At 44.1% G+C, this 20656-nt stretch overlaps 1 protein-coding gene across 1 annotated transcript in view; it reads left to right on the top strand.

Annotated features, from left to right (window-relative positions):
- Nucleotides 1–20074, top strand: part of LOC147727101 (RING finger protein B-like) — a 677508-nt gene extending 657434 nt beyond the window's left edge. Inside the window, exon 20 of the mRNA XM_086963055.1 lies at nt 19513–20074. Within this exon, the coding sequence (XP_086819181.1) occupies nt 19513–19617 (105 nt within the window). The 3' untranslated portion in view covers nt 19618–20074. The remainder of the gene's footprint in view (nt 1–19512) is intronic.
- The last annotated feature ends 582 nt before the right edge of the window (nt 20075–20656 follow it).

Raw genomic sequence — 20656 nt, 5'->3', positions numbered from 1 at the left:
TATATATATATATATATGACTTGCGTTTTTGGTTCTAAGGTGGAACGCCGGCGCTCTTCGTATGGCGTGGTGCAAGCTCCTCAAGACGACAGAACCAGTCGTTCAAAATGCACACAGATCCGGCTCGACACCGGTAGATGAGGAGGCACTCACTCAGGCACAGATAAGCTTTAAACCAACAGCTTTATTTTAAGCATGGGCGCAAAATCCGTTCCGCTCGCGGATTTTGCGGATTTTCGGCAAATTCGTGATCTGCGAATTCCCGCGAATTTGCCAAAAATCTGCGAATCTGCGAGTGGAACGGATCCGGGGGGCAAAAAGTTCAAGCTTCAAGCTTGTAACTATTTTAGAGCAGCGCCGGCAAGCTGCCAGCACCATTCTAAAATAGTTACTAAGTTAGCTTCAACAGGAAGCACTAATAGATAAAATGCAGGTGCTCGAGCACCTGCTTTATTTTATCTATTAGAGTTTCCTGATGAAGCTAACTTAGTAACTATTTTAGAATGGCGCTGGCAGCTTGCTGGACCCATTATAAAATAATACAGGAGTGAGGCAGAGGGCAGAAGGTCACAGAGTGGGGCAGAGGGCAGAAGGGCACAGCAAAGAGTGGGGCAGAGGGCAGAAGGACACAACAACGAGTGGGGCAGAGGGCAGAAGGGCACAACAACGAGTGGGGCAAGGGGAAGAATGGCACAAAAACGAGTGGGGCAGAGGGCAGAAGGGCACAAAAAACGAGAGGGTGGCAGTGATGAACCAGAGGGCGCGTCGCGGTTTTGCACAATAAAAACCCGCGAACGTGCCAAGTGCCCCGCAAACACGCAAACATAAAAAAAATCCACAAATTCGCAAATTTTGCGGATCGCGAATTCGCAAATCCGCAAATTCGCAGACCGCGAATTCGCAAAATTCGCCCTTGCTTATTTTATTTTCAGCTCTCTCGTCTTAACCCAATGCGTTTCGCCTTCAGCCGAAGGCTTGATCACGGGTGTTGAGCTCTAACACGAGCCTTCTTTTATGTTTAGTGCACAGTGAAATAAACAGTGGAATGCAAATGCATTATGGGAAACGTCGTTTTCAACTATGAAAATTAGTGTTAAAGTGCTCATTTATAAAATTACATTTGGAAGGGATTTGTTTTTAGGTTTTCAGCGGATGATTTATACAATGATATCAATTCATTTTAGTTATTCATGATTTTAAGTCTTTGGTGACTGGCTTTCTTGCCATCCTCGTGTGATAATTCAACCTCTCTAGTGAGTTTGTAATCAAAAAAGGGGATGAACAGTCATTACATTTTGTCCATTTACAGATTAGTCTCTCTGGTGAGTTTGTGAGTTCATGGGTTCGATTACTTCACAGATGTACGTGCAATTCTTCTGTTTGGTTGAGGCCTCTTGGCTCGAGGGTTCTGAAAGCAATGATGTGTCTCGATTCTTTTTGTCTTAAAGCTTTTCTACGGTTCCCTCCTCTTTCTGAGTCCGCAAGTTATGTTGTGTCCCAAGTGAATTTTATCAAAAAAGAACCTAAGCAGCTAAAGTGAGACATAATAAGGTGTGGATGACATAAGGTTTCTAGTGTATATTTCAGTTGGAAGAAGACGACCTAGTTAAGGGTATAAACAAATGAGGTACAACAGTTGGAGTGTATAAACAAGGCTGGACAGGCTGTTACCACGCAGTGAGGAGAGGAGCCACCGCCGGGACTGTCCGGATTTCCTAGCTATTCACGAAGAGCCAGCATCGACTGAGCCTCACCACGCTGATCGCCTAACATTAATTTGACCGTGCCACCGGTCATTTGAGTGGCAGGAGCACCCTTGTGTGCTTCTTGTATTGTGCCTCTCCTCGAACGCACCATTAAGCATTCTTCACGGATCGACAGACCGCCACCCCATCCCGGGGGAGAACTGTCCAGAATGAGTTATAGGGTCAGCCAAAGGTGCACCCTTCACCCACTGGCTGAATTGGCATAAAGGTTGCATCTCTGGAGCACAAAGGAGAACAAGACTATGGACCTAGACCTAGAACAGTGCAAATCATAAACAGCTGGAAGGACAAGCCCCCTGTTTTACAGAGCACTCTGTCTACAACTGATCCAGGACTAGTGGTCTCTCCAGGGCCAGTGATGCTGGACCCCTTAGACCACCTGAGGGTCGGTTGGGGGAGGACCTGGACTTCTGTGTCCCAGCAGGAGAAGGGAAGCATCAGTAGCCAGGCAAAGGAAAAAAGTTGTGCAGGGAGCCAGTGAAACCAGATCCATGTAAGATGTGCCCCTTTGGGGCCAGGAGGCCTGCTGCGACTGGTTGCTAGAGCTCACCACCAGTGTAGTCTTGTGTGAGTTAGCCATGACAAAACCCATTTGGCTCCTGATGGACTCTGTAGAACTATGACGTAAGAGTTTGAGCGGGGTGATGTGAATGCAGCTATAGAATGTTGAGGTCGTGGTTACACGCAGACAAATAAAGATGTCCAATACCAAGCTCCGTATGTGGCGTAGTCACTGGCAAGTTCCCCGGGCTGGGGAGGATAACTGGTGATGAGATAGGTGATAAGTAACCCGAAGACCAACAGTGCTCTCCCAGAGAGTTTGCCATGGTCCAGCAAATGGCTTGTGTGTTCCACGTGTGCCTTAGAAGTGCAGTATCGATGTTTGGTGTATGTGGAGTCAAAGGGCGTCTCCAGTCAGTGTAAAGCATTTGAAGATAATGACAACTCCACTGAGAAGTCTACACATTGCTGGCCAAGAACCTGCGGGTAAGGCTGTAAAGAGAGGTACCACATTATTATACAACCTAAAGCTATATATTATACAGAGCGATAACGCTAAAGGAGAATGAAACCAGGGTTTGAAAGATCAGCAAATAGTGACAGCAAATTACAAGATAATGCTGCAATCAGAGACACTGCGAGTCAGAGATCAACCAGGTGTCACACAGTACAAAGATACGCCTAAAAGCAAAGCGATTCAAATGCAAGAAATGGCCATCTGCTTACCGGAACCGATTAAGAGAGGCATCATACCACAGCGTTGGGTGAAGTGTCCTAAGGAGAAGTGCTTAGGGTGATGTTTATGGTCCATACACGAAGCAACGTGTCACCAAATCTGCCGAGTAGGGGGCAGAACAACTCCATTGGTCTTCGAAGCTTGAAAAGTCGAGATCACAGATTGGAACTGTTTTTCTAATGGAGACCAAGAAAGAGGCCACATTTCCCATAATTATCAAAGATGACCCAGAGGTCAGCATGTTTCAAGGCCTCAGAGATCGTTTGTGAAAACAAGATCAAGTAGCATCAGACAGAACACTACTTTCCTCATTACTAAGGTCCACAAATGGTTATAATGCCACCACCTTCCAGAAACCATCACCCCCAAAAGTTGAATATTGCCAACAGATGGACTGCTTGGATAGAGACATTTGATGATTTCATTGATGCACTAGAAAGAACAAATAACAAGAAGATTATCAAATACCTTAAGAATCTTGCTGGTGAAGGAGTAAAAGAAGTCAGAAAGAAAATGCCACAAGCTGACAAAAATGCATTCCTTCAAATCAAAGAAGCCTTAAATCTCAAATTCAATCCAATGCCAAATGCAGATTATTAAAGGTACATTTTCAGTCAAGAATGACAAAACGTTGGTGAAGCCATTGACAAATTTGTTCGGAGACTGGATACGCTCATCAAACACTGAGAAAGCTATATTTCTCAGAGTTATTGATGGATGCCTCTTAGTCTGCAGCGAGTTCCCACGGCTGCCAGACTTGAAGAGTGTGCTGATTGACAAACTGTTGACATGGAGGCCAGAGGTGCTCAGAGTGAGTCAGTCATGAATATAAAAAGTGAGCAAAAGCACAAGGCAGAAGGACACAGAGTGATGTCTCCACAGAAAAAGAAGTTGTGTTGCATGTGTGGATTTTCATTTCCACACAAACGTAAATGTCGAGCCATTGGACATATTTGCAAAGGCTGTGGGAAGGAGAACCATTCTTTAATGGTTTGCAAGGCGAAGGAAAAAGTAAGTGTGTCAAGGTGTGAAGACAAAATGGCCACCAGAACATTCCAGAAGCGAAGTTCAATGCACACCCGTGAGGCCAAGCGACACCCCTAGTTGAGGCAACTCAACACCAAAGGAAGTCAATCGTTATCTAAATCATTATTCAAAAGTTCTTCAGTATCAAAATCAAGTGAAAATGAAAATGATAGTTGTACAACTTTGATGTTTACCTCAGAAAAACGTGCGCATGTTGGACTGGCAGCACAGGAAGAAATATAAAAGTTCATGAAAGTCAACATGAAAAAGCACCAAAGTCATTGAACTCTTGTCAGAAGTGTACACTAAAAGTAAATTGTTGCTGTAGAAAGGAAGCGGCCCTTACCTCGGCAGGGCGGCGTGCCAGCCCCACATCCTTAGGTCACGGACCCAGCCATGGCACGTCCATGTCAACCCGGACTCCTCCCCTCTCTCTTCCCCTACAGGAACCAGTGACGGAGTGCGCAGGACCGGAAGCAGTTCCCCTTGACCCCGGAAGCTCATCCCTGGACGACAGAAAAGATGGCAAACAGGAAGAGAAAGCGTTCCGAGCAGCAGACCCGTGGCAGGAGGAAGCAAGCTAAGAACCCGAGACTGAGAGCGGAGGCAAGGAGAAGATTCGTGGCGAGGACGAGGAAGAAAACGTCTGGTCTGAAGACTGGTGGAGTCCTCAGGAGGTGGCTGGAGAGCGGCCGTAACTCACAGGAGAGTTACGGCGGAGCACGTGAGTACACAGTTACATCATCTCCGTGTCCCCTCTGTACGTAGTTGTAAATAGTGTGAATGTTAAAGCACCGTAGATCTTACCGCCTCACTGTATATAGTTACACCGTTCGCTGTAGAAAGACCCCTGTCCCCATCCTCACAGTATCACCCTCTTCCCTCCCCCTCTTCTGATTCTTTCCCTCACAGCCCTCCCCTCCGTCCTACCCTCACAATCCGTTTTCCGGTCATACACATCCCCGGTGTCGATGGCAGAGCTTCAACCTTCCTAAGCTAAAGGACTAACGGCCCTGTTCTTTCTCTCTCTTTCATACCTCCGAGGGACACCAGAGGACAACACAGGACCTGAGCACCCTCATCCAGCCGGGAACCCCTTCCGACGACGTCCCTCCGGGGGAAGACTTCAAACCAACCTACCGGCCTTTGCTCCTTGCATTTCGTACCCTTTGTGTCTGAAACAATAAATACTGTAAATCATTGCCCACTACAATGTCCTCCTCGCCTGACTTTCCGGTCCGTCCGAACCACTTCCCCACACTTGGTGTCAGAAGTGGGATTATCCGGAGGCATGGAGGAGGCTGTTAAGAAGCTGGCGGAAAGCCAAGAGGTCCTAGGAAAAATGATGGAGCAGTTCCTGAAGACAGCTGAGGATGATCGTGGACAGCTACACAACGTCCTAAAGGGCCAGGGCACAGCTCAGGATCAAGCCATCGGACGTCTCACCGATGTCATGGGACAACAAAGACCGGTTACCTCGCTGCCCTCCGTCGTATTGCAGAAGTACGTGCCGGGCGAAGATCCTGATTTCTTTTTTACGAACTTCGAACGCCTAGCCCAAGCTGCCGCCTGGCCTGCAGATCGTTGGGGCCATTATCTGGGTCCACTGTTAACCGGGGAACTACAAGCAGCCTATCAACAGGCGAACGTACAGGGGCAAACCCCTTATCAGGACATAAAAACATGCATCCTGGAGTGTCTGGGGATAGACGACGAAGCATACAGGGTTCGTCTAAGACAAGTACGGGAAGGGCCCCAGGAGACACCCCGGGCTTTGTCGTTTTCAGGACTTAACAAATCGGTGGCTGAAGCCTGCAACGGCCTCGAAGGAGGATATCCTCTCGAAGATCTACCTAGAGCAGTTCTTCGCCTCTCTTCAACCGGCAACCCAAAAATGGGTACAACAGCACGCCCGCCTTACGCTAGAGAGTGCAGTCGAGATAGCCAGCGCCTACAGCAGGGCACATGACCTCAACAGAAGTAAGGAGGAACACCCTTCCCGGGCACCACTTGGTAGTCACCTCCGGCCACAAAGACCTTCCTTACCCAAGAAACCTGATCCTGTTCCGTTGGTTCATTATCCAGTACCCCATCGACATATCCATCCAGGACCTCAGTGCTACCATTGTGGTGGGTACGGATATATAGCCCGCACATGCCCGCAGAAGGAGGAACTCATGGGCATTGGATTCGCACGGAACTATGTATGTCTCACCAACGAAGCCGCTCCTCCCCCTTACAGGTGTCCGGTAAGAATAGACGGTCACCAAGTGATGGCCCTTGCTGATTCTGGATGTCGACAGAGTGTCTTACGGCCCCAGGAATTACCCACCCTTGTTGGCCCCGTGACCGGCACGGTGGCTATTAAATGTGTGCATGGCGATACGAAGAGTTATCCAACAGTCAGAGTGCGAGTGCAAGATCCCGCCAATGAAGGAAGTTCGCTAACAGTCGGCCTAGTGCCCAATCTGCCAGAACAAGTCATCCTGGGCAGTGACTATAGTGGTCTTCCCCGCCTTCTTCATAAAACCACTGACTCCCTGGAAAAGTGGTGGGCCGAAGCCCCGTTCTCCCGCATCCCTTCCTCGTTGGGGCCACCTCCTAAAGCCCCTAAAACCAAGAGCCAAAGGAAGAAAGAAAAAAGGGACTACACCATGGCCTATCCTGTTCAAGTGGACACCCATCCCTGGGAAACCGATAGAGAGTTCCGCGCGGCCCAGCAAGAGGACCATATATAACAGGACGCCTGGGGGCGCGCCTTGGATAACGAGGACCCGCTACAAGTCGGTGGCAGAGCTTCAACCGTCCTAAGCTAAAGGACTAACGGCCCTGTACTTTCTCTCTCTTTCATACCTCCGAGGGACACCAGAGGACAGCACAGGACCTGAGCACCCTCATCCAGCCCGGAACCCCTTCCGACGACGTCCCTCCGGGGGAAGACTTCAAACCAACCTACCGGCCTTTGCTCCTTGCATTTCGTACCCTTTGTGTCTGAAACAATAAATACTGTAAATCATTGCCCACTACATCCGGCCTCCTCGCCTGATTTTCCGGTCCGCCCGAACCACTTCCCCACAGTTGCTCAATACCTTTTATTATCAACTGTGGTGTGTCAATAAGCATTATGCTTGAAGAGAAATACAAAGAACAATCTCCATTGACCTGACTTAGGCCATCGAAACCTGAAGTGTATACATTGGCTTCATGAAACCTTTAAAAAGTCCAGGGTCATTTGTAGCAATGCTGAAACAGGAAAACAAAAGTACAAGCACCAATTCCTGTCCTTCAAAGTAATGCGTCAAGTGCCTATTAACTTAGCTTCAGCTCAGCTGCTGACATGGGACTGATATCAGTGAACTATAACATGAAAACTCATCATGAAATAGTAAGTCAGTTCCCATAGTTATTTCATGGGTAAAGAAAACTCAAGACTATGAAAGTACAATTGCACATAAATGAGGACGTCTGTCCTGTTGCTTAAAGCCACATCTATGTTGATATGCCTCAGGCGAACAAGGCAATTCAAAGAGACCGACATCGAGGTCCGCACATTGCTGACTTCATAACACAATTTAATGACGTGAATGTCTTTTATCGCCTTGATTTGAATAAGGAAATTATCAGTTGAAGCTCATTGAAAATTGCAGCTACATTACAACCTTGTCTACACATATTGGTCTGTTCCGATGTAAAAAACTGTTTTGGTGTGTCCTCAGCTGCAGAGCTTTTTCAAAATGTCATTTAACATGTCAAGAATTTTTTCAATTATAGTGATGACATATTGGTTTTCAGAGCTACGCAGAAGGAGCACAATAAATTTCTCACGCCAGTGTGTCATTTACTTGCTGATTCAAGTTTAACTTTGAATGCTGAGAAATGTGAGTTTCATAAGACAAAGCTAAAATTCTTTAGCCATATCTTTTCTAATGCCGATCCCGCTAAAGTTCAAGCATTGTCAAATGCAGTCCCCCACAAGATGTTTTCATTTTACGTTTATTCCTTGGTATGGCCAGCTACTGTTCTAGATACATACAAGACTTTGCCATTGTAAGTGCTCCATTGAGAGACTTAACGAAAAAGAGTTTTTCAATTCATTGGTCACATAAATGCAAGCAAAACTTCAAGAAAATCAAAATGTTATTGAGAACACTACTTTGATCCAAAGCTTAATACGGAGGTTGTTATTGATGCTACCCCCCGTCGGGTTAAGCACAATTCTTGCACAGCACAGGAGACACTCAAATGCTCGAAGAGATATTGGGGCATATGCCAGCAGAAATTTGTCCCAAACTGAACATGATTATTCACAACCTGAGAAAGAAAGTTTAGTAGTAGTGCGGGCTTGTAAACATTTCCACGTATTCTTATATGGAGAGTCCTTTACGCTTGTGGCAGACCATCAAGCATTGTTGACCATCTTTGCATTGAATGTTGGGGTCTCCAATTACAAGAATACAACTACACAATCATGCACCGTCCAGGGAAAGATCAAAACCCTGTCTTCAACTTTGCAAGAGTGCCTCTACAGTGCCATGGTACCCATTCCAAGATGGCTGAACCCGACATAAGGCTCATTGTCAAATCAAGCACACAAGCTGCCATTTCGTTGGAACAAATTGTCACTGCCATGAGTGAAGAGAGTATTTTAAGTAAATAGTTGTCCTTGTTAAGGAGCTAGAGTAGGTAAGCAATCTATATAGACTAGATAACTATATAACTGCTATCCAGCCAGACAGTCAATGTTAATGAATGATCACGAAGGAATCTTAACACACAACAATAAAGTGGGACACAGTCCTGCGTCCAACATAGTCACAAAACATGTACATTTAAACAAAACATTCAGGCAAGACAAGAGAAGCTTGTATATAATGTGAATGGTTAAGACAAGCATAAAGGCGACAACCTTTGCATTAAATTATTAAATAGATTGATGTGCAAGGTGTTTCAACAATTCAACGATGTTTCGATCCTTCACCAACGCCACCGAGCTCCGGACTGTATTTACCACGCCCCGGTCGAACCGGCATCGCATCGGAAAACTGTAAGCCCAATCACCGCCTTCCCTGCAGTATTTTCAATACCAAGACACCCTTGCCGTGCATTGTAACGGCGTTTCTTGCAATTTCAGACCTAGATTGAGCAACGACCGGCTCACCTAAAGCCACCTGTGGTGGGACGGCCACCTCATCCCTTCCTGCCTTTCAAATTGGCACCATACACTTCAGGCTTGTATTAAATTGTGCTGATTATGATCATAGTATTCTGTTAAAGGATCGAAACGTCGTCGACTTGTTGAAACACCTTGCACATCAATCTATTTGATAATTTAGTGCAACGGTTGTTATCTTTATGCTTGTCTTAACCATTTGCATTATATACAAGCTTCTCTTGTCTTGCCTGAATATTTTGTATTCTTCTCCTGAGAATGTACACCGTGATGTATTTCTAGGATCACTGTTACTAGCTGCAGCTAATAAACTTGGTCTCTGATGCCATCCAGAAGTATTCTGTGTCTCTGTATACCAAGACAGGTGAACTCGAAGATCTTAGGCGTGCCCCTGACTCCGCTGGGTTAAACCTCGGTTCTTCAACGTGTGTGTGTAATAACTATACTTTTTCTTTTTGAAAGAAAAAAGAATAAAAATAGACAATTCTTTATTAAGTGTTATTATTGCATACCAGTGAATGGTGATTTCTACCTGACACTACCTCCCCTGATTGGGCATTGGACTGCTCTGCACCCCTACCCTAAGAGTAAAGTGCTACAATGGGGTGCTTGGTTCCCAGAATGAAGATAATTGTGTACCTATTTTTTGTGCAGGCCTCACATCTGCCCAACTAATAACCCAATTTCTCACAGACTGACGGCAATGGAGGGAAGGTCGGCTAGACAAATCAGTTAGACATTTTACTTTCAGACTTAGTCTCTGAAATGGAAGTTCAAAATCTTCAGCAGAGTAAGGCAGTAAGTAGGCTGTGGCCAAGAAGGGCTCTTTGAGGAAAGGAAAGCTATTGACGTTTGGCAGGAAAGCTCTGAGCAGGAGAAATTCAGATTTTTTGCTCCTTCAACCAGAAAACATTTTTACGTTCACACTTATTCACTGTTTTGGAGCTTGGATTCTGCCAGTAGGGCAGGGCTGCCGGCAGTTGCTGAAGAGGATACAGATTTGCTGTTGCAGAAAATCTCTGAGGGGGGAGCCTGAATCTTCAGCACAGTGGCAATTCACCTTCATCGGATTAGCTTGGCAGGATTAACCCAGTTCACTGAGGCTTTTGGAGCCAAAAAGTTTCTAAGTCACAGGTTTCTCAGGATGTTCGGCGGAGTAAAATTTCCCAAGGTTCCACAAACTCAGGAACAGCCCTTAGGAGGTCAAGACTCACTCAAGCAGAAGCCACCAGCAGGGGCCGAGGCATGTCCACTTGGAACTGGTGAGCTGGGCAGTTGCAGGATAGGACTCTTGTCGCTTACTGTGTTCCTGAAACTTGAACAGGGGGTCAGCATTCAGACCCTTGGAGTCCACTTCTTCGTCCGGGTACAAGAGGGAGCAGGTCCAGTCCATCAGGACCTGTCAGGTCAAGTCCTCTTCTGTTCCTACTCGGGTACAGAGTGGTCACCAGCCTGTAAGTGAGGGAAACCCCTATCTCCTTCCTAACCAATAGGGTAAATGTTTCCAGGGGTTAACCTACCCACTTTGCAGCACTTTCTGCTTTGCAGCACTTTCTGTGTTTCCTACCTCAAACAATCCTATTGTTCCACTCAATGCCTAAATCCAAGATGGTGAAACCCTTGTCCCCTTTTGCAGACTATGTGCCCACCACAGAGATCTTGCCAGGGAAATTAGCAATTCCTGCTCTGTGGTTACTTCCAGCCAGTTCTGGTGGCAGCTCCCTCCCCATTGGGATTGGAGCCTGGCTAGCTGGGAAACAAAGAAGAGGCCTAGGCAGCTGTCACTTGACATCCGCTTGTGACAGGCGCGCCTGGTATGAAGATAATCAAGTTTCTAGGCACTGCTCAAATGGTCATCCTACCAGAAGAACAGAAACACCTTCCCACAGCCAGGCCAAAGGTTCCTGCTCTTTTCACACTTCATTCAGGGTGAAGCACTCAGAGGGCTGCTGTTGGATGCAAATTATCTTCCACAGGATTTAGGCATGAAAAATGTTATGTCCTAAAACTACCTTTCCATAATATCTATTAGACACCTGATTTCATCAGTGAATTAGGCTCCTAATAAATGTTACAAAGAGTTAAAAATGAATTTTCTAGCTGGTTATCAGCTGGAGATAGCATTCTGTAATGTTCCTATGGGACCACCTGCCTTGCTACATTTAAATTAGCTTTTGGGGTTTTTTCACTATAAGGACATATTTAACATTAACTTTCTACAAGTTCTACTTTGAAATACCATGCATCTTGCCTTTTGTGCAGTGAGGCCTTCCAATGAGTGAGATTAATATTCAAAAAGAAGGTATAGACCTGTCAAACGGGTTTATTTTAATTGTAGTTTAAAAGCTGTTTTAGTCAGAGTACAATGGTTGGCCTAAAGCCATTTTTATACTGTCACTGTAGAGGATGGCACTAGGGCTGGGTAGTGACAGGATAGTTTGTATCATTGGACTGGTGGTGATCATTGCCCACCGCCATCTCAGTATGTATTTATGAGCTCTTTATTTCTGACTTTATCTTACCTATTTGTAAGGCTTAGCTATTGGCTTTGACATGATTTTATGTCTCTTTTGCCTTTCTCCAGGCCTAGAGGCCCACACTAGAGAGACACCATACTTCTTCTTGCCCTGACACCCTGAAGCGCTTGTAGGTGAAGGGTGGTGTTTTAGCTATAACTTGTTATTCACTAGCTAGAAACTGGAAGGGATCGGTTCTTATCGGAGGAATGTACTTGCTCTGTGCCGGACACGCAACAACAGTTCGGCTGGCTGGGGGTGCGTCCTTGGCACAGAGGGTGGTGCAGGAATCTGGTGAGAGGCTGATTGCTTGCTGGAAATTTCCATGAGAGAGAGAGCCTTCCATATTAACGAAGAGCAGTGAATTTGTTAGGGAGTTGGCAGTTGGAGTGAGTTGCAGTTGGAAGTCAGTTGGAGTGAGCTGGAGCCAGTGGAGTGCAAAGGCCATGAGGAACATCAGAAGTTGGTCTGTTGGTGATGGTGGTTTGGTGATAACAGAGAGTCCAGATCCAACCAGAGAGGAACAGAGAGTTGTACCCTTCTTAATATGGTGAGGTGTTCTGAAAGTGCTTTCATTATATCTGTTTGTGCTTAATCACTTTTTCTTTCAGCTTCATATATATATATATATGTATGTTATGGTGATTGCTATTCTATTTTTGTGTAATAAAGATTCTTTCTTGTCATCTTGTCATTCTATCATTATGTAATAATGAGACCCCAGTGAGCAGTTGTTTCATTTGGATGTTATTTCTGAGACAGGGTTGACTTTGCTTTCTAGCCAGGTGCTGACGTATAGAAGGATGTGCGATTCCCTTCTTACAGTTAACTGATGACAGGAGGATATGTGATTCATGACAAGAAATAACTTCAGATGGGAATGATTTGGCTTAACAGTTCTTGCTTGGGAAGGTCAGGCCCCTTTTTAATGTGGAAGGGAAATCGGCTCTCAACAGGGATATCCAAATGGTAGAGATCGTCGGGAGACGTTAAAGAAATCGTCGGGAGACGTTAAAGAAATCGTCGGCAGACATAAAAGAGATCTTCAGAAGACGTTAAAGAAATCGTCCGGAGACGTTAAAGAGATCGTCGGGAGACGTTAAAGAAATCGTCAGGAGACGTTAAAAAGATCGTCGGGAGATGTTAAAGATATCGTCGGGAGACTTTAAAGAAATCGTCGGGAGACTTTAAAGAGATCGTCGGGAGACATTAAGTCAGCCGTCGGGAGACATTAAAGAGGCAATGAGATACACAGGAGACATAGTGTGGATTTTCCCCAGATTCTAATAGTATTTCTAACAGTGCAAGCCTGTATATTGCTATTTTCCCCATTCTCAGGTAGATATTTTAGATGCTTTGTCTTATAGGTCCTGAGAAGGGTGGTGGTACGTGGTGGCTGGATGTGCTATAACTGATGAACTGATAACTTGGTACAAAAATCTGGTCACTACAGGCTGCTGCAGTCCACAAGTGACATTTAAATTGCAGGCCCTGGGAAGAGATTTTATCATATGGTAGGGATTTACAGGTAAGTTGAATATACCTGTTAGGGGTATACCAATTTCATCATATTGAAAGGAACAGCACATGCTCTTTAAAATTAGATAGCAGGTGTTAAGTGAACCATCTTTACAACCAGCAAAAACAGTTAAGGGAAACATCTTGAAGTATACCATGCAAAATATGGTAATTTCCTACAGTTTAGAACAATGGTTATGTGATGTAATGACTAGGTTTAAGTTTGGCTAGAATCAAATCTGTTGATAAGGAAAGGGGTTAAGTAGAGGATTAGATTTCCAGGTACTTGCACAACTTGTTATAGAAACATGTATAAATATTTAAACAGAGAGAAAATAGTATTGTTGCTAGAAAATCCATACTGTTTTAATAATAAACATCATTCACGCTAGAGTACTCACTAGTCGCTGAAATGAATTAATGAAGTAATGGATTTTCTCCATCACTTTTTTGTATTGTCTTTAGTTAGACACTCAAGTGTGACAGGGATGTCCAGTTGTGTGTCTGTGCTTCCTGAGTTGCTGGACTCAAACTGCACCTCATTGATGAAACCTAAAACGATGAAAGATGCCTAAGCTTGATTGTGTTCCCACACAGCAAGGACGTCACCTAGCAGTTATGATTGGACTGTCCCTATTGGGTCAGGGTCAACACTGACCCAATAGGGGTCAGTGTTGTTAGTTAGTTAGTTCCTGTCTGTAGTGGTTCACTGAGCAAAATATACAATGGTCTGGAATGTGTCCCAGATAAATGTCCAATGGTTAAGATTCATTTCAGCATTCTATTTATCGCATTGTTGTTATTATGTAATGATTTGCTGGACACTGTGGTGCTGGAGTCATATGTATAGTCTTCTGTGGTACTGTGCCTTTCTGTTACTTTCCCTTTCATTGTGTGGTGGGGCCCTTAGCTTCTGCGGGGATGCTATTGCAAGCAGCTCTTATACTGTGTAGGCGGCTGATAGAATTCTCGATTCTATCCGCCATTGTGAGCATATTATCAAGCGGCAATGATAATTATCGTTGGCTGCGTTTAGCGTGATTTTTTTTTCGCCGGGTATAGCTGGAAATTATCGCAATGCTAGCGCTGTATTAAGAACGCATAGCGCAATGGCGATAATTATTCCAGCGATAGCGATGTACATGGAAAACGACGATAACCTTGCAGATTTGACCCTGTCGTCGTATCAGCATAATCCACCCCCAATGTTAGGTATGCGTAAGTCAGCTTTTTAGTAGATGTTAGTTTTTGGTGAAAACCGCGGTTTTCGTCAAAAACTAACATCTGCTAAAATGCGTGGGCCTCCTTGTAAATATTGTGATGTGCACATCAGTGATAATTTACATGCAGTACTGCCCAGTGACGCCCACTTTGCATCTTATTAGAGATGCAAAGCGAGGCGTCTGAAAAACTGGTGCTAACATGCGCTAAAGCATGTTAGCACCCACTTGTAAATATGGTGATAGTTTTATCTCAGCTTTTTTGGCTTTTAAAGCCAAAAAAGTGGAGATAAGGCCGTTGTCGCTATGCCCCTTGGAGTGCCATTTGAAGTTTTCACAGTGCTGCTCTGTAAAATAGCTAGCTTTCTTTAGTTTTCACCGTGGCCTCTTCACGGCACTTTGTGCCTTTTGAATTACTTCCAATAATGCAACAGTATTTTATAGGCTATTTTGGGAGGTGGCCAATTATTTTGCACGAGTTGGTGATGGTTGGATTCACGTGATATTTGTGCCTCCAGGTTGAATGTTAGACTAACACACACAACACCACACAAACACCATCACACACAACACCACACACACAACACCACACACACACACAAACACACACACACTCACCATAACACACTCAACACCACACACTCACCACCACACTTTCACCAGGCACAAGCACACACACCAGCAGCTGTCGGTGCACACTTTCAACAGGCACACACAACACCAGCTGTCACTGCACGCTTTCACCAGGAACACGCACACCACCAGCCGTCAGTGCACGCTTTCACCAGGCACACACAACACCAGCCGTCAGTGCCCGTTTTCACCAGGCACACACACCACCAGCCGTCAGTGCACGCTTTCACCAGGCACACACACCACCAGTTGTCAGTGCACGCTTCCACCAGGCACACACACCTCCAGCCGGCAGTGCACACTTCCACCAGGCGCACACAACAACAGCCATCACTGCACAATTTCTACAGGCACACACACCACCAGCCATCAGTACACACATCAATTGTTAACGCATCCACAATTAACTATTGTAGCAATCGCAGTATGGCACACTTTAATTTTAGTTATATTCATCTAAAGCGCAGCATGCCACCATTGCTACAATTCCAATCCAACCCACATAATTCCACTACACACCACATACATACACTCCATACCATATGCATACACTCCATAACACATGGCAACAAGACATTGCCATTTACAATGCCATTAGCTCAAACTCAAATAAATCCGAGACCTATTGCATTTCCAATGTTTGTTTTGTTAAGACATAGCCAAGGTTGCATCATGAAATCTGAGTGGTGTATAAGTATGGGCAAAACTTGAGTCAACAGAGGATTCTCTCTTACAAAATGAAGTGTTGATTGTAGTCATAAATGTTAAAACCCTCTCCGGTTAACATAAAGGTCCTCGTTCTGACAAATGCAATAAAGCCATTACCACATGGATCGGATTAAAATCCATATTGAAATCAGCTGACTTGATTAGGAGTCCACGTGTAATTTTACTGCATGCAATGTTATTGCATTAAGATTTTACTGCATCCAAAGTTCTTGTGTGCAGTACATTTGCATATGATTAAAATGCGTGAGGGACAATGGCACATAGTTAAATAACTTATGGAAAGATCCAACTATCACACGCTTTATGGGCCACATTCAGACAGGTGAAACTACCCCAGAAAGGCTCCACCACCCAGAAGCATGTCCTAAATAATTGCATTCATTTTCAAAGGTGGAAAAAATATAAAAAGCACAACAAATCTAAAACATAATATAAAACAGCCAATATAAATGATGTGCAAGAACATCAATATATAGCTGCAGTGTAATAAGCACAATAATGACACCCTGAATGGGTATTTCATTATGCCTCAACATATCCCATCATGATTTAGATTCAGTATGTTGTGCTGTAGGAGTAAGAGACGCAGGCTGCACAAAGCCAAAGTGCAAAAACAAATCTCTAGATGCAACATATCAGAACCTCCCATCTTCATAATATAGTGGATTGATATTGGCACCATAAACTTCATGTTGTCTGCCCTTAGAAGTGTACTGGAACCACATACTGGGATGAAGACTGCCCTTCGTAATACTGCATTGTATTGTATTGTAATTGCATTTATATAGCGCTTACTACCCCTGACGAGGCGTCGAAGCGCTTTTTCGGCGAGACTTGTAGCGCCACATTGTTTTGCAACTGGTTCCTACCATCAACAGTGGGTATGACAAATAAGTTGGCACAGCTCACTTTTTGTAAACTACAGATGCCTTGCTGAATTTAATAACCAAGTCAATGGTGTTTTCTACAGACATGCACACAGTGAATGGCGGGAAAGTAGAATTGTATACAGTTCATGTTTCCCTAAACTGCTCTTCCCCACATATGATTTGTTGCACCCACTGCCAAGGAGCAAGTGTTCCACAGCTACAAAGTTGCAGCTCACGATCGAAGTGCAGGTGATCTGTGAGGGAGACCTGTGGTTTATACATTGCTGTGTCAGATTTCTAGATCCCACACACGAACCCATGATCCAGAGGAACAGTTGAATACCATACTTCATGGAGACCATCAACTGTTCAGGAAATGGCTGCTTCGAGAGTACACCATCAGACCCCATCTCCTCAGAATGTCTGTTATGAAATGAAATAGCTATTATGGTGATTATCATGTGAAGACAGAAATATAAAAAGGCATATTTGTACACATTACAAATGTGTGGTAAACAGCTTACCATCTCACCAGTGAAATGGCTGTGCCCCCTAACATAAATAGAAAAATGCTCTCACACATAAAAAACAAGATTTTTCTGCATTGTTGTTTACTTGTAACCATCTGTGTATCGTATGTAGGTACTTCTGGATAGCTGTAGATACAATGGCACATGGCCTTCTTCAAGAACTACTGAATGCACTTGAGCAAGCATACAACATGCCACGACCCAAGACATGCAACACAAATGAGCATGTTTCGGACTTTTAAAGGCATGTTTCTGTTGTCTGTACAGCAGAAGTGGAACCTTTAATGTATAAGCCTCTTAGAGTGTGCCACACAATCCTAATTGAGTGTGTGCTGTTCAACACGGCAGAAAAATAGCACGTGTCAGTGTTAGAGGAGGAGGATGAAATACAAGTAACAATGTTAAAGGAGCAGAAGAGGAACATATCTGATATTGATGCAAGAAGAACAATTGATGGACAGAATGAGGAACAATGTCATACATTCAGCCCAGTACCGAGATCTAGGCCTAATCCATCCATTTTTTTGCTCACCATGCCATTCCAGTTTTGACCCAGCCATATGCAAATCAGTCTTGACCCTGCGCCCAATGGGAACAGTCGAGCCCGAACTGCCAGGCCAGGTCCTCCCTGGACTGGAAACAAGAATCCTAGGAGCTTCAACCGACCAATGCCCGCCAGACATCTTCCACAGAGTTGCCTCCACCATAGCACCCAAACTATGACGTACAATCAACTGCACCCTCGAAAAAGGCAACTTCCCCGATGACAGGATAGGCGCAGAAGTCTCTCCCCCCCTTCATAGTCAAAGTCACCTAGAAGATCGTCAACAACCAGCTCACGAACTTCATAGAATCCAACTCTATCCTCAACACTTTCCCAATCGGGATTCCGCAACAGAACCATCTGCACTCTCCTCGACCAAGGCCGCACAGCAGCCCTCATTTTACTAGACCTCTCAGCAGTCTTCGACACTGTCTTCCACCGCACACTAACCCCCAGACTCCACAACGCCGGCATACAGGGAACTGCCCTAGACTGGATCTGCTCCTTACTACCGGGCGAATGCAAAGAATCAGACTCTCGCCCTTCCTCTCTGAACCCACAGAGATCAGCTGTGGAGTACCCCAAGGATCCTCACTCATCTCCACGCTCTTCAACATATGCATGGCACCCCTTGCTACCATCATCAGAAATCATAGACTCAACATAGTATCCTATGCCGGCAACACCCAGCTCATCCTCTCCCGCACCAAGGAACCAATATCACCAGACTCAGTTTCCAGGAAGGAATAAAGGACGTTGCATCCTGGATGAGCAGCAGCTGCCTGAAGCTCAACTCCTATAGAGATTGTGGCAATGCTTTTTAAAGTCATCAACCTCCCAAGTGAAGACCACCATTAGGTTTACCTTGTTGCTGATGTTCTGCCCCTGCCATGAGTGCACTTTGTGGGAGGTCTTACCTATCGGGTCTAAAAGAATTGGGTCTCCTCTCTAATATCCTCTTTGGCCATGTCCCTAAGCTCCTGGTTGGCAGATTTGACTGTGCACTTCCTGGTGGATGCTATGGTTGTGATCTTTTGAATATGGAGTCAACAAATAATCTCCTTGTACTTAATGATGGTGCTGGATGTTTAGTCTGGCTCCAAAACGACTGGCTATTTGGCTGTGCCTGTTTGGGGTGGCTGAATGAGTCTGCCAGAGTACCCTTTTGTATTCAAGTAGGTGGTTCTGTCTCTATGACAATGCTACCAAGTGACAATTTTTTTACAGTCGTTGACAGGGCTTAAATACGAAATCCCAAGGTGTTCACATGTGTGCAGTGATTTTGCGGGTGATTTTAATACATACAGACCATGTCATAAAATGCCACAATTTTAAAATATGTGCATGTAGAAACGCTGGGATATTTTCACTATAATTGCACTTTTTAATATGCAATTTAATTTGACAGTATCAGTATTTTCTCATACAGATTTCCGGATTGTTATCAAAGAATTCATAATGAAGGGTTTTACACAGGTTAAATAAACATACACAATCAGATAAAACATTCTCTGATTAGTACCTATGGTTTTTCAAATATGAAAAGTATTGTAGGATATGTTAGACTCTGTAAAGGATTCTGCATAGAAGATTTAAACTATATATAACAAACATTCAGTTTAAAATAAATATGAAAAGCAAGATTTTTTGAAGGCTAATGCACTGCAATAACCCTGGTTATGAATGTATGAGGAGGATCTAACTTGAAAGCACTGATGTATTTGATATGGATCTCCCTTTTGGTTTCTTTCTAGGAGGAGATTTTACGTGATCAAGAAAAGCTCAGAGAGGAACAGCAGAACATTGAAAAGCGGAACCAGCAGTTGCTTTTAATTATGCAGCAGTTTAAGGGGATGTGACACTAGCAGGGTTTGTGAAAGTTGCTTGGTCTAGTCCCTCTGAAAATATAGTTTCTGTTAACACACAAAGGACAAGTTGTATCAAAGAGGTTTACCCATTCTCTGTCGACAGGAAAATGCTTTATTACAAGGGTTAACCCGTGGTCTGAGGGCCCATGGCGGTCTGCAAAGCCTCCTCAGAGGGTCCACAGCTGCTTAGAAAATTAAACAATATTAACAGATCAATAAAGTTTATATAAATTAAGAAGTGTAAAATTGAAAAATGTCAAACATTCTTCAAATGTTTAGGACGGCAAGTGCATCAGATAGACTATGGTATGGATTTTGAGCGTCCCTAAATGAATTTAGAAAAGCTCCAACCTTCCATTGAAATCAAAATTTAGATCTAAAAAACGTGTTTGTGAATCAAAAACATATTTCATCATTTGTATATTTATTTGATGAATGTTTGTTCCTCTATTTTTCTGTATTGTTTTGCATTTCAAATCACCAAAAACACTCCTGGTTCCTGGCTTCCAGTAATGATTCATTAGGGGGTTCCCGGATTCCAATTATGATTGAGTGGGGGTCCCCAGTTTCAAATAATGATTAAGTGGAATACTGCTTTAGTAAATATTTCCCAAATTATCAACCTACACACATAAAGCAACAGATTATTCAATGTGCTAAAGCATTATGGCAGCACTGCAGCTGAAAAGCATTGCACAGGTAACTCTAACAAGAAAAGAAAATAATCTATTTTACCAAACCATGCTACATATTGGAAAACAAAACGTGTATCTAAACCAAATCATAGCACAATAGGATGAAAAGGAAATTAAACAGTATAAAAGAAATAATGTTATTATTACATGTGATAACATAATAAGGCAAATCTTTATAGAATTAACTATCCCACTTGCAAAACGAGGACAGTTGAGTAGTAGTCCAAGCCATGTTAGGTGTAGCTAAAAGAAAAGAAGCGAAAGGAGCAAGAACAGAGTGAGAACGAGGGTGGGTCAGCAGAAAAAAACTGTGTCAGAGTTTGTACTTAACACAT

The sequence above is a fragment of the Lissotriton vulgaris genome, chromosome 3_1, assembly GCF_964263255.1.
Source record: "Lissotriton vulgaris chromosome 3_1, aLisVul1.2, whole genome shotgun sequence".
Taxonomy (NCBI): Eukaryota; Metazoa; Chordata; class Amphibia; order Caudata; family Salamandridae; genus Lissotriton; species Lissotriton vulgaris.
This window is presented reverse-complemented; position numbering and strand designations above follow the sequence as displayed.